General features: G+C 56.3%; 1 protein-coding gene across 3 annotated transcripts in view; it reads right to left on the bottom strand.

The window, feature by feature from the left end:
• Positions 1 to 14,312, bottom strand: part of ACSF3 (acyl-CoA synthetase family member 3) — a 53,904-nt gene that overhangs the window by 22,759 nt on the left and 16,833 nt on the right. For all 3 annotated transcript variants that reach the window (XM_028094336.2, XM_028094354.2, XM_028094346.2), the window contains exons 4-6: positions 10,232 to 10,386; positions 9,050 to 9,195; positions 3,295 to 3,407 (exon numbers count right to left, since the gene is read on the bottom strand). In XM_028094336.2, coding sequence (XP_027950137.2) covers positions 3,295 to 3,407; positions 9,050 to 9,195; positions 10,232 to 10,386 — 414 coding nt within the window. The remainder of the gene's footprint in view (positions 1 to 3,294; positions 3,408 to 9,049; positions 9,196 to 10,231; positions 10,387 to 14,312) is intronic.

Here is a 14,312-nt window from a genome sequence, read left to right as displayed (position 1 = left end):
CTCCTCTCCCCTCCTGCTCTGGGCCTGTGAGAGCAAACACGGGCTCTCCCCGCTATCTGGGAAGCAGCGCTGGGCCCAGCCCTCCGTCCACTCCTGTCTTCCCCAGGGACACCCCTCTGCAGGGCAGAGCCCCCAGAGCCCCCCAGCCACTCACTCCTGATTGCTGGTGCTGGGTTCTGGCCAGAGAAGCACCAAGGGCTCCCAGGCTGCACAGGCCTGGGGGACACCTTGCCCTGCACCATCTCTGGGCACCATCACTGCCAACACCCATCTCTGGACCTTGGTGGCTCCAGCGGACACTGTGTCCGGCCCAGAGTGAGGCTGGATGAAAGAAGGCAGGCATGGGAGAACCCGAGGCCGAGGTGCCCATGGCAAGTTGGCCCAGGGGAGGTTCTCAGGGAAGGTTTCCTGGGCACCTCTGTGCTCCCCACTCGCCATCAGCGCCCGGCATGCTCCTGCTCAGGCGTCCCTGTCCCTCTCTGAGAAGTGTGGATGTCACACCTGTCACTAAGGCCTAAGGTGGTCCTGCCAAGCTCTGGGTCCCCTCACCGTGAAGGGCAAAGGCGCCACCTGAGCCCAGACAGAACCTGAGTGAAGGCCGCACACCTGATGTCGCTTGGTCAACAGACAGGAGGAGCGCACAGTGGTGGGTGAGAGATCCCCGGGATGTGACACAGGCCGTCCCGCACCCCGGCCGCGTGAGGGACACCCACTGGCACTTGGAGGGGTGGGGGCAGGGCATGTGGACGGCCAGCTGTTCCTCGTACACTTAGTTTTCCAATTTTTCTGGAAGTTTGAAATTATTTCCAACTAAAACTTGAAAAAAACTGAGAAACCGTCTTCAGCCATCCTGACTTCTGAATGTTAAATCCGTCAGTCCTCAGCAGTCTGGGCTGTACTGAGAATTTACGTGTCACAGGAGGACTGGGGTTTGCAGGGCAAATGCCGTTTCCAAAGAGGACGTCCCCACTTGAAGCAACGTGTCCTGTAAACAGAGTAGATCCTGGCTTCGGAGACGCTGTCCCTCTACACCTCACCACACGTGGCTCCTCCCCCTCATTAATGACCGAGGTCCCCAACGAGACAACAGGTTAGCTCATTTCCACTGTGACACGTCACGAAAACAACACAAACATGCTTCCTTCAGGATGGCCTGAGCCTGTCCGGGTTCATGCACACGCCACGGTGTCGATGGGCTCCCGGGAAAGACAGGGTCGTGAGCAGCTCTCGTGGAGGGGGGCGGGGAGCCAGACAGAAGCTGCCCATGGGCCACTCTCCCTCCACAAGGTCCCAGGGGCGACAGTGACAAGTGTCTCTGAGTCCCCACTCTGAAAGGACAGAGGGAGGGAGATGCAAGGTGAGCACGGCCCTCGCAGATGGCATGCAGGAGGCCCGAGTCCCATGGTCCGGATGAGGGGTAACTCAGGCCATGGCTGGCGGCTCCTGCCAGCAGGACCAAGGGAGAGAGGGCAGCCTCCCCGGTCACAGGCTGCACACGGGGACCCTGAGGCCTGCATGTGGTCATCGAGGCAGCTCTGTACCAACTCCTTGAGCAAGCTGGGAATGTTCTAGAACATGCAGCAGGAGCACTGAATCCCCCGTCTTCACGTTTAGACAGAGGTGTGCCCATGGCGTGCCCTGTGGGGAGGGACTCTGGCTCCCTCAATCCCTCCCGTCCCCACGACCCGCAGGGCCACCCGGGGAAGCACACACTTCCTTCTGTCTGTCAAGGGCCGGGGCTGCAGGTGTTCCTATTTAAGTGCATTCCAGCACTGAGTGCTCTTCAGACCACGGCAGTAAAGATGGACGAGAAGCAGTCAGGCGGGCGGGCTGCACCCCAGCTGCGAAGCAGGTAGATTTCGTTGTAATTGCAGGGGGAGATGCGCCCCGTGCGCGCCTGGAGGCCAGATTGTCAGGGGAACGGCACCCGGGGGACGCAGTGGCAGGGGAGGCTGTCCGTGCTGCTGGCTGGGGACTGACGCACACGCCGTGACGGACCAGGGGCCCTCGAACTCCCCCCGGCCATCCCCGACCCAGCAAACAGGCTGGGTGTCCAGACGGGGAGGCAGCCCATCACCGCACGGACGGCAGGACCACCGGATGCTAGCGCAGGTGACCTGGGTGCGAGCACCTCCACGAGGAGTGGCTGAGGCTGAGGGCCCGGAGCAGCTGCAGAAGCCCCGGCAGAGGGTGGTCAGGAAGCAACAGCTACGGTTCAGGGCCTCCAGGCGATCCTGGAGAGAGGCGGGCGTCTGCCCGAGGGCAGCCAGGAGCCTGCCCGCACACCGTGGAGGGAGCGAGGGTGGGCCTGGAGGCCTGTCCCAGCCGGGCAGCAAAGGCCTCGGGAGCCCGGCGAGGTGCCACGGGCTGGCCCTCCACCCGCGGCCCAGGTGAGGGGTCTTGGGCAGATGGAACACCTCCTTCTTGATGTCACTGTGAACGTTACGGTAGGGTTACACTGAAGACCACCCCGTTCCACCCACGTGCTTGGCAGTCTCCTGGACCCCCCACTTGAGACACGGACACCGAGGCCACAGGCGAGGCTGGTGCTGAACGGGAGAGTGGGGCTGCAGGGAGAGAGAAGCTGGTCACTCCTCGTAATAGAGATCCCTTACGTGGGCGTCCAGCCTGCACATCGGCTTAGACAAAGTAATCTCTTTTTAAACCAAAATTCCAGCTCCCGCCAACCCCAATGTCTTCTGATTACCATTTGCTTACGACTAGCAGATTGTAACTATTAGAATCTTCACTGAAGTAAGACAATAACCTCCCCTTCTCCCCCTGCTTCACCCTCGTTGACTCAGAGTAACGGTGAGAGCCACCACTCAATCCAGCGGCCGGGGGCAACCTTCATGTTTGGGGCTCTGCGAGTCGCCCACACTGGCCTCGCGAGGCTCCTGGAGCTGGCCACACCTGCCCTGCGTTCACTGAGTGGGGACAGGGCCCCGCCTGCACAAGTTTTAACCAGATGGCGCCTACAACAATCTGTTTTAACAAGGGCTGTCCTGAGGCTGTCACAACCTGCCTCGCAGCATCCCTGATGGATGGAGCCTGCGGGGCAGCAGGGCAGAGCCCTGGAGGTCGGGCCCAGCACTGTCCCCATGGCCATGGTGCCCAGAAACACCACCAGCCAGCACCTTTGCTGTCAGGAGGGGCCGTCCCTGTGTGGTGGGGGCTCTAGCCCCAGAGCAGAGACCCTCACCCTCTGTGGCTGGCCTGCTGGGCAGCCGTGGCCGTGCGGCCACAGCCACGTGATGCCTGCGTACCCCCCGCTGAGCCCCCAGAGTGGCCCACCTGCGTCTCCTTTTCGTTTCCTTCCGCGTGGAGCACATAGGGGCAGCCCTCCTTCTTCGGATTTTCTGAGACGATGCGTACCTCGACGCCTGGCAGCGGGGTCCCCACAGAACCTGCAGAAGAGGGAGGACAGGGCTGCAGAGAAAGCAGAAGACCCCGGAGCCACGGGGACAGGGCTCCGCGTGGTGCATGCGGGTGGCCGCCCGGCTCTGCAGCAGCCAGCACTCAGCCGCCCATGGCCTGTGAGGACCGGCTCCGAATGCTCCAGAGCTCCATCACCTTGGGGAGGCTCTCGGCACCCGGGCTGGAGGCTGGGGTCGCTGCCACATCCCCGCTAGCAGATGGCTGTGCAGTAAGGGCGCGGGGGACAGTGGACTGTCCCTGGGGGGCATGAAGAGCACCTGTGCACACGAAGGCCCAAGAGGGATGGAGCTGGCAGGTGGAGAATGCCACCAGCATTCTGGTTCATTTATTAGGCACCCACGGTATGCTCAGTGTGTTTATCCCACCCGGAGTACCCGGTGGAGTGGCCTGCTGCACACCGAGTCCCCACAGCCACTCTAACAAAGGACCAACGTGGGCAGAGGTCCTGACACCAAATGCCCAGCATCTGTGAGGACTCACATCAAGGCTTCAGGCCCTTTATTTTAACCACTGGAATCAGTGAGGATCTGGCATGGGACAAATGCCTGGAAGGCTGACTGTACAGCTCAACATCAGCTCAGGATGCTGGGATCCAAACTCCTGGGAAGGTCAGTTACACAGGCCTCGCGTTGCCAGAATGGCACCGCACTGTCCTTATAACCTGTCTTCTGCATCTGAGGTCCTGGGGGGCGGGGAGGTCAGGGCTGTAATCAGAGGGCTCTCAGCTGTCCCACACCCTGGTGGCCTCGTGCCTCCACTCTAGTCAGGAGCCCGTGTCCCTGCCTGGTGGGAAACACACCGATCAGCTCCCTCCCATCCCCCTGTCTTCTTGTTTTGCTTCCAAAGATTTTAAGTATCCAAGTTAAATCTATATGAGATACAATGAGTCATCACAAAGTACATTCTGCACATTCACAATGCTGGGCAACCATCACTGCCATCCAGTTCCAGAACTTTCCATCACCCGGAAGGAAACCTGAGCCATCAGCAGCTCCTCTACCCCCGACCCCCCGACCCCCCGACCCTTGCCTGCATGGATCTGTGTGGATCTACCTGCTCCAGACTTTTCCCATGGAGTCTGGGACGTGGGCCCTCCCCAGTCCTCTGGTGGTGCATCTGCTCACAGCCTGTGGCCACACAGGCACCAGGACACTTGAGATGCCAGCCGGGAAGCCAGGGAGTTTCATCTCCGGTGTGCAAATGAGACACGGGGACCAGATGCGAGAACTGGCCTGTGAGCCCGGCCCCTCGAGCCCTGCTTCTGGCCTGGCTCAGCACAGGCCAGTGAAGACCAGATGCCACTCCACACACGGTCTAGACACGCTTTCCAGGTGACCTCGAGCTCCTTTCCTTTTCTAGATTAAATGAATGGTCCCTTTCCTTGTGGATTCTTTTCAGCAACAAGCTTAACTCCTCCCTTGTGTACGCTGCTCTCCCCAGGCCTTGGGCCTGTGCAGAAGGGCTGACAGACACGCGGCTCGGTGGCGGGCCAGGGTCCGAGGTCCTCACACTACTCCCACCTGCTGGTGCGTTATGGCCGGACCTCAGCAGGCTGCCCTCGGTGTTAGTCCTCAGTGACTACAGTGTGTGGTCGTGATTCATGACGAAAACGTGTTAAAGCCACAGAACAGGTTCAAGGGAGAAGGCAGATGGAGTGCAGCAGACGGAGAGGCCAGCCAGGAGGATGCTCAGACGGGCCGTGCGGACCCCACCAGCCCCACCAGCTGCACGGGGCTGCCGCTGGCCCTGACAAGACAATGCTTTCTTGCTGCTGCCCCAGGGTGAGGAGCCTCGACACAGAGAAAACACCAAATACTGTCATCGGCTGACTACCTCCTGAGGCTGGTCAGGTGCCTGCCAGAGGCAAAGAGCCCCACGAGTACTTGGCAAGGATTCGGGAAGAACGATTGCTCATCAACTTCAATACAGAACCTTCAGCAGGACCCCTGGCCTCACTCAGAAATAAAAGCTGGCTCTTCCTCCCCTTTCCTGCTGAGCTCTGCAGCAGTGTGACCCTTGCTTGGCCCCGAGCCCTCCCAGTGCTGCCTCCTGAAGGATGAACCCTGCTCTCATGTTCCCATCCCCGGAGGGAAGCAAGCAGAGGCTCCCTCCAGGCCCTGGGGCCACAGGGCAGGTGTGTGGCCCGGGCTGCCTCCAGCCGCCTGCAGCCGCCTGCAGTGGCTGCTGGAGAAGGTCAAGGGCTCCACCCGACATCACCGGCTTCCGAGCCTGTCACAGTGGTGTGTCCCCAGATGACTCACAACTGTCTGGCTCGGCTACAGATTGGAGCTTCCCATGACCCCCTCGTTGGGCTCAATAATCTGCTGGAGCGGCTCACAGAACCCAGCAAAGCACTGTTTCCTACCACCACCTTCTTATGAAGGTCATGACTCGAACAGCAGATGGAAGAGATGCCCAAGGAAGGGGGGGTCCCCGAGCTCCCGGCCCCCAAGGCACCACCCCCAGCACCTCCTCTGTGCACCAGCGTCCACAGGGTTTTTATGGTTTTTATGGAGGTCCCATGACTGATGAAGCCACCGGCCACTGACTCAGCCCATAGCCCCTCTCCCCTCCCCAAAGCTTCCACCCCTCCAATCGCAGGTCGGTCCCAGCCCCACCCTCAGGGGCTTTCCCAAGCTCCTCTCATGAGCACAGACTCAGGTGTTCGGGAAGGGGCTTCCGTGAACAGCTAAGACCCCGTGGTGGCGCCGATCATCTAGGAAATCCCGAGGGTTCCAGGAGCTCTGTGCCAGGTATGGGGGCAGGAACCCAGTGCGTACTTCGCACCAGAAGAGGGTCCCATAACCGTCCGCCTCAACGAAAACACCAGCCTCCCCGGCCACCATCGCCCTCCCCTCCTTTCAATCCACCGCTTTCTCCTTTGAATATTCTTTAAAAAGCAGCTTCCTCCTGCTCCTCTCTGGCCTGTTCTCCATCTCAACAGTGACTGCTGCCAGCCATTACGATCTCGTGGAAGTGCTGGCAGAATCGTGCTTAATTACAGCGTCAAACACAACAATATGACTAAAATCTCCAGGCACCGACAACAACTCCAGCTTCACAGGCCGGAGGTACTGTGGGGTGAGGTCTACCCAGAGAAGACGCTGCCGTCTGCATGGGGCAGCTGTGGCCCCAAACCACAGCCACCCCGCCCGAGCTGGCCAGACAGAGCAGGGTCCACTAGCAGCAGAGTCCCCTCCTGCACCCGCAGGGACGGCGCCCCCTGCCAGTGTCCCCCTGGGCGGCAGTGCCGGCCACAGTCAAAAGTGCATGTCCTTCTTCTGCATCCCTTTGAGACCGCTGTCGGCTCTTCCCAGATAACTGTACTTGGCCTGTGGCTCTGTCCAGCATCCAGGGAGGGAGGCAGCTCTGCAGCTGGCCCCAGGAGAACGGGAACAGGCTGATAAGGTCCTGGAGCTCCTGTCAGCGCTCCACGGAGCCCCCTGCAGGAGCCATCAGTGCCTCTGATCTCCACCTCCAATTAGAGTGTGATTAGGCCCAGCAGCGCCAGGACATGAATTATTCATCCCCCTTCATGGTAACCGCCAGGGACGCAGAGATGGAACAGTCGGAAGATCCGACCCAGGGCCTGACACACCACCCTCTTCGTGCAGCAGGTCCCTCTTTCAAGGCTGGCCTTGCCCTGTGTGCCCCGTCAGCTTTGGAGGACTTTCAAAAATGGATCCTGGCGGTCACTGCAGTGACCGTGAGAGCAACGCTCAGAGGCCGTGCAGGCAGCCAGAAGGGAGGGGCCGGCCTGAAGCGACCCTGAGCTGGAAGCAGGTGTGGGGCCCGGGGTGGTTGGCTGCGTCCCAAGTGCACTGTGAGCCCAGCCCAGGCGTCAAGGCGCACAGATGGGACTGAAGGTGCCAAGGAAAGCCCTCTACCAGTTTCTCCAGAAACAATGCCACTTTGCCTTTTTCCAAACCAAAGAACCAGCATTGGTCTCGACTGCTGGAGGCCTGCCTTACAGACAAGGTCACGGGTATCTGACCCCCACGGTAGGAAGAGCGACTACACCCACACCCTCCTGTTCCTCAAAGTGTCCGTGGGGTTCAGAGCCTTCACGTTCTACCTTCCTCATGGGGGCTGGAAAAGGCCAGGTCAGTTGGGGACCGTCACCTGACCTCTGCTTTCTCCGCTCACCTGGGGGTTCTCCCTCCACCACCTGGGTGAGCCCCCAGCTGGGCCTCCCTTGTGCCCTCCATCCTACCCTGGCTCCTGGTCTTGTGTTTGCTCTTCTAACGAACCAGAAGGTTCCCCATGCATCTGTGCCCCTCTCTCTTCCCCCAAACTGGGTCACGCTGCTGTGCTCATGGCAAAGCGGGTGTCCCGGTGCCACAGTATGAACATCCACTCCGTCACACACCAGCCATGTGGCCCCCGACAGCTTGTGTGGTTGCTTAAAGCCTCTGTCACCCCTGCATCAGGGGCTGCTCTGGACAGAGTCTGGCCACTTCTGGGGAAGTCTAGTACTCACCTACCTTCTGACCACCAACCCCACTCTGGGTATGACCCATGAGAAATAAAGGCACATGTTCGCAGAGAAGCTGCACACGAATATGTACAACAGCCATAACTGTCCCAAACCAGACACAACCCAGTGTCCTTCGGTGGGGGAGCAGGCTAAGAAACAGTGGCCTGTCCACACCGGGGAATTCTACTCAGCAAGGGAAAGGAACCTATGCCCACATGGATGAGTCTCGGACACATCCCGCTAAAGGACCCAAAGGGCCACGTCCTGTAGGATTCATTGTACGACATTCCAGAAAAAGCACAAGTACAAGAAGGGAAAACAGGTGCGTGCTTGCCTGGCCTGGGGGGAGGAGGTGCTGAGCGCACAGAAGGGGCCGGTCTGAGCTGTCAGACCCTTCCGTGTCTCAAGCGTGTAGTCGGCTACGTGTGTTTTCAAAACCTCACAGAACTGAACGTGGGAAGGGTGAACTCCACCGTATGTGCAAGATAAACGGATGCAGGGATATAATCATAGAGCCGGAGTTGTTTTGCTATTACTTCTAACGGGCTCTCTCCTGTGTTGTGGGCCCAGAGGAGGGAATGTCCCATGACTGGGAGAGCGCCGAGGTCAGAGCAGAGCACATCCACACCTCAGGCCTGGGCTCTGCTGGCAGCCCGGATGTGCAAGTCTGAGCTAAAGTCAGATGGAACGTCTTAGAGAAGGCTGATGGTAAGCCCAGGGCGGGAAGCTGTCTGCAGCTGCAGGTCACCCAGACACATGGAGGGCCCTCCCACCCGCTGCCCCAACACCCCGCACGGCTCCGGGTGCCTGCACGGGAGGCTCGGGCAGGGGCCCCTGCGGTCTGCATGGAAGCAGCGCCCGCCCCGGGAGGCACACTACTGAGCACACGGGTCCTGATCGATCCCGTGCTTCTCACTTGTCACCTGGGAAGGACGCTGGTATCCAGAACACCTCTCTGTCCTCTCTCTGACTGGCCACTTGGGAGAAACGTTGAGTGCCCACAGGGGACAGGCCACAGCCACCTGGCTGGCGCCCCAAGGAAGTTCTCTGGCCCAGCAGGGCAGTGTCCTCCCTGGCCCAGCCCAGCTGAGGCCTTGGGGCAGAGAGGACACAGCCGGCAGGGGCTGCTCATACCTGGCACGCGAGTGGCGGTCAGGGGGTTGGACAGGGCCATGCCGATCTCCGTCATCCCGTACCGCTCCAGCAGAGTGTGGCCTGTGATGTCCTGCCACTTCTCCAGCACAGGCAGGGGCAGGGCAGCCGATCCCGAAACCATCAACCTACCAGCACAACAGAGGCGGCCTTAGCTTCTCGGAGGCGGCCCTCGGCCGGACAACGAAAACCAGACACACAGGGCATTCTTCAGTCAACACCAGTACCTCGAGCTCACGAGAAAATGCCAGTCGGGGGCTAAATTTTAACTCTGTTCTCTTAAAAAGAATTTGTTGGGTCCATCTTAGAGTAAAACAGGTCTTCAAAAGGAACAGGTTACTGAAGTAAAAAAATAATTCTAGGGTCTTTGGAGGCATGCTTTGCACACGACTAATGTGCTGTCTACAAACAACCCTAAATCACAGCAACACTAGTAAGAATTTGGTTTGTGGATGAACTGCTTCCAGGTCTAAGGTGCAGGAGAGGCAGACGCAAGGAGATAGCCCACAGCTGCAGCTGGCGGGCTCACGGGGGTGATACCTGTCACTTTGGCCCAACGCACACGCACCACACTGAGTGTCCCGTTCACGCTGGCCAAGCAGCTCGCTCCGTGTGCCATGAAAGGCTGTGCTTGCCTCAGATAGCCTGTCACATGTCCCCGGTCCTGTGAAAACTCACCAAGCCCCCGACTTGGGTGTGCACTCTCTCAGGGGCTCACCCCTGAGCGAAAATCAGGGAGAAGCATGCTGTGTCTGCAGGGTCGTGAGACAAAGCAGAACAAGCCTCATGCCATGGAAGGGCCCAGAAGATCCAGCGCATGTCTGTCAGGAAGGGTGTTTGTCAGCAGGTCTGGGAGGGGCAGGGCAGGGGTGGGCGTGCTCCGCGGGGGGACGGGGGGCTTGAGGGCCAGAACGGACAGGGGGCGAGCTCTCATCCTTCCAACTGGACCACAAGACAGACGGAGACAGATTGACAGAGACAGATGCATCTGGACAGACTCACAGAGACAGAATACAGATGGACACGCAGAAAACACAGCTCACTCTATCCACCAGAGGGGGTGGAAAATACTGCTTCCTACAACTTGGGACTGTTTTACTAAACATGTGATATTAGTTGATCTTTAAGGCTTTCTGGGCAGGAGCGCGGACTGTTTCCATTTACCTAATTTTCTCTTCACAAACTGCACGGACAAAATCCTGGACATGAGGCTGGGTGAAATGTCTGTCATAATAATCCATCAGCTTGGCGTAGATTGTAGGCACTGCCATAAATACATTAACCCGTGGAGCTTCACAACCTAAGAGCTTTTCCCAAACCTAGAAAGGAAAAAGGAGGGAGACGTGAGGAAACACGCACACGCTCAGACGCGTCCAGACACGTCTGACTCCGGCACGGTTCTCTTGACGGAGACCTCTCCCTTCCTTCAGCTTTATAAGGCCCGTACGTGGCTCCCACTACAGGACGTGTCCCTTGGGTGACACAGCCCCTGGCCTTTCCCGTAGGAGTCCCCCTGTCGGGGACGCTGACGTCTGGCTGCAGGGTGATCTGTTAGGAGGGACAGCCCCATAGGCAGAGAGCAGGGGCACAGCTCCGGCCTTGCGTCTGTCGTCAGGAGAGAGGGCGCACCTCACACTCTCCCAAGTGGCGCCCGTGAGCTTGTGGGTCAGCGTGGGGCCTGGCTCTAGCAGACACGCAGAGACGGAGATTATGTCAGAAAATATCATGTGAATTTTTATTTCATTTGGTAACCGATGCTTCCTGTGTTAATATAAAGATGCTCCAAGTGCCTCACTGGTTGCAGAGCTTGGGTGTTACCCCCGGTCCTTAAGAAAAGCTGGCTCGGCACCTGCATTCTGTGGTGTCTTCACCACCGTGCTGCCAGGTAAGCCTCTGGTCAGGATGCGCACAGACTGAACCTCAGCACCCTGAACACACACAGACCTTGCCCCGTGTTTGAGGGGCCAGTTCCACACACCCTGACCTTAAGTGCAAGGGCTGTGTGGAGGCAGGCGTATCTCTCAGGGGAAATAATACCATTCTTTTAACAACAACAATTAGCACCCCCCACATTGCAAAGCATGTAGGGAAACGGGAAAAGGTGACCCATAATCAGGGAGAAAAAGTCAACAGAACCAGACCCTCAGAAGATCCAGATGTTGGAATTATCAGACAAGGAAGTCAGGTAATTACCACAAACAGGCCTATGGAATTTAGAAGAAAAGATGAACAAAATGAGGGAAAATCAAGGATTTCACTGGAGAAGTGGAAATACAAAAAAGAACCATTACAAAACAGGAGACGTATTATCTGAAGTCATGAATTCACTGGACAGACTGAGACACGGATGGGGTGGCACCGAAGAAAGGACAGAAGCAGTGAGACACGGGCTCACGGAAAAGGTCCATGCCGAAGGGGGATGGGATAAGACAGGAGACCGGGCACGGTGAGCGACCTGCGGGCGACCGAGGAAGGACCAGCACAGCATAGCTCTGGGCCTGGCAGGGACACTCCACGTCTGTGGGCTCGTGGCCTCAACACAAACGAGGCAGCGCGTCTACCCCACCTGAGCTGCAGCATCAACATGCGCCCCCCCGAAACTCCAATAAGCTCTGGTTGCAGAAACTGACAAGCTGACCCAGCACTCGCATGGAAGGGTAAAGACCCAAAAGGGTCAGAACAAGTGTGAAAAGGGAGAATAAGTGTGGAGGACTCACACCTCTCAACTCTCGAACTTGCTCTAAAGCAAAAGAGTGACCACTGCAGCGTGGTGTGGGTGGGAGCCCAGACCCCCAGACCAATGGACTGACTGGAGCCCAGAATAAACCAACACATGCACGGCCCACTGTTTGTATGTTTGTAAAGATTCTATGTATCTGTCTATCTTAAGAGACAGAGTGGAGCGAGCGAGTGTGGGGGGAGGGGCAGAGGGAGAGCGAGAGAGAAGCAGACTCTGTGCTGAGCGTGGAGCCCGATGTGGGGCTCAATCTCACGACACTGAAATCATGACCTGAGCCAAAACCAAGAATTGGACGTTCAGCTGACTGCGCCACCCAAGCGCCCCATGGCAAATTGGTTTTTGACAGAAGAGAACCCTCACTTTAGCTGGGGAAAGAATAATCTTTTAAACAGACAGTGCTAGGACAACTGAACACCCACCTGCAAAAGGATGAATTTTAGACCTTTGCCACATACAAAAATTAACCCAAGGTGAATCAGAGACTTAAATGCAGGAGCTCAAACTATAAAACTTCTAGGAAAAAATCTTCATGATCTTGGTTGAGCAAAGATTTCTCAGTTATCACACCAAAAGCATGGTCTATGAAATTAACTGATACAATGGATTTCATCAATACTAGAAGCATGTGTTTCAGAAGATACCATTAAGAAAATGAAGAGACAAGCCAGACTGGGAGAAAATATTTGCAAACCATCTATCTGACGAAAGACTTATATCCAGAATATATAAAGAATGCTTACAACTCGGTAAGACAAATAACCCAATGCAAAAATGGGCAAAAGTTCTAAATAGTTCACCAAGGAAGATATATGGATGCCGATGCAACCATGTGAAAAAATGCTCAACATCACTGGTTATTAAGGAAATGCAAACTGAAGGGCACCTGGGTGGCACAGTTGGTTAAGCCTCTTGACTCTTGGTTTCGGCTCAGGTCGTGATCTCAGGGTCCTGGGATCAAGCCCCACCTCGAGTTCTGTGCTCAGCGTGGAGTCTGCTTCAGATTCTCTCTCCCTCCCCCCCACCCTGCTGATGCTCTCTCTCAAATAAATCTTAAAAAAGAAAAGGAAATGCAAATTGAGCCACAGGAGAACTTACCTTGTATCTACTAGAATGACCGTAATAAGAACTTAAAAAGAGCAACAAGGGCTGGCGCTGATGTGGAGAGACCCTGAGAGACTAGGGTCCTTGCATACTGCTGGTGAGAGTGTAAACAACAGCCCATGTGGAAAACAGTTTGCCAGTTTCTTAAAATACGAAACATAAACTTGCCCTACAATCTGACAATTCTTTTCCTGCACATCTCTGTAAGGTAAATGAAAACATGTCCACACAAGCATTTGGGTGCAAATTTTCACAGCAGCATGATTCTTAACAGAAAAAAACTGGAAGCAACCCGTGGCCCCTCAGACGGTTCATGGGCAAACAGAGCACGTGTAGCCACACAACGGGGTGCTCTTCAGGAACAAAAAAGCAACCACCGTTCCACATGCTACAACACGGGTGAAACTCAGAGCTGTTTTGCAGAAAGAAGGAAGCCAGACATAAAACACTCCAAGCTCCATGACTCTGTATCCATGCAGCATCCAGGAAAGGGACTGTGCAGAGACAGAGGCAGATGGCGGTCGCCAGGGATGGCATGGGAGCAGGGAGTGAGACAATGGTAGACAACTCTAGATTTATGAAGAATCACTGAATCATTTACAATAGTGACTTTCACAGTATGCGAGTTACACCTTGACAGAGCTGCAAGAAAGACACAATACGAACACTCGAGGGAAACAAGCTGGAGACTGGCGAGCGAGAGGGGCAGAGACCTGAAGGAGGACATGGGGAGTGTCGCAGAAGCGAAGTCCTGGGAATCACTGCAGAAGTTACGGACTCCTGACTGCTTAAAGCAACAACAGTGACAGCTCGTCGTGAAGATAAAGGAAGGAATAAAGAACAGAGGGCAAAGACAGAAAGCACAGGTGCCTTAGAGAAAAGCCTTCGACACAAGAGTGACCAAGAGAACAGAAGGGAAACATAAAGCACCCATGTCACAGCTAAAGGAGACATCACCACAGATCCCGGAGGCACTGAAAGCACAAGGAGAGAACTTAGGAGCTACAGTGAATTTCACAATTGTGATGAAATGGACAATTTCCTTTAAAAACAAAAACCTACCAAGACTGACAGAAGAAACAAAATATAAATATTATAAGTCTTGCATCTGTTAAAGAAATTGAACCCTTAATTAAAAGCCTTGCTGGAGAGGTCTGGCCCAGATGGCTTCCACCATGAGCTCGAGCAAACATTCAAAGAAAGAACAGCCTCAGCCTTACACCAACATGCCCAGGGAGGCAGAAGCCCTTCACAAGGGGAGCATGTGTCGACACAGGAGCCCAGCAAGGAGGTCCCAAGAGAGCTGCAGACCTGCACTCCTCATGAACACACATGCAAAAGCCTAAGCAAAATATCAGCAAATCTCATCTAGCAGTATATAAAAGGACAATACATCCCAACCTT

This window comes from Eumetopias jubatus, unplaced genomic scaffold, assembly GCF_037043125.1.
Source record: "Eumetopias jubatus isolate StellerSeaLion01/CBP00866 unplaced genomic scaffold, mEumJub1_p1.0 scaffold_10, whole genome shotgun sequence".
Lineage (NCBI taxonomy): Eukaryota > Metazoa > Chordata > Mammalia > Carnivora > Otariidae > Eumetopias > Eumetopias jubatus.
The sequence above is the reverse complement of the archived record's forward strand: the minus strand, read 5'-3'. Positions and strand labels throughout refer to the sequence as shown.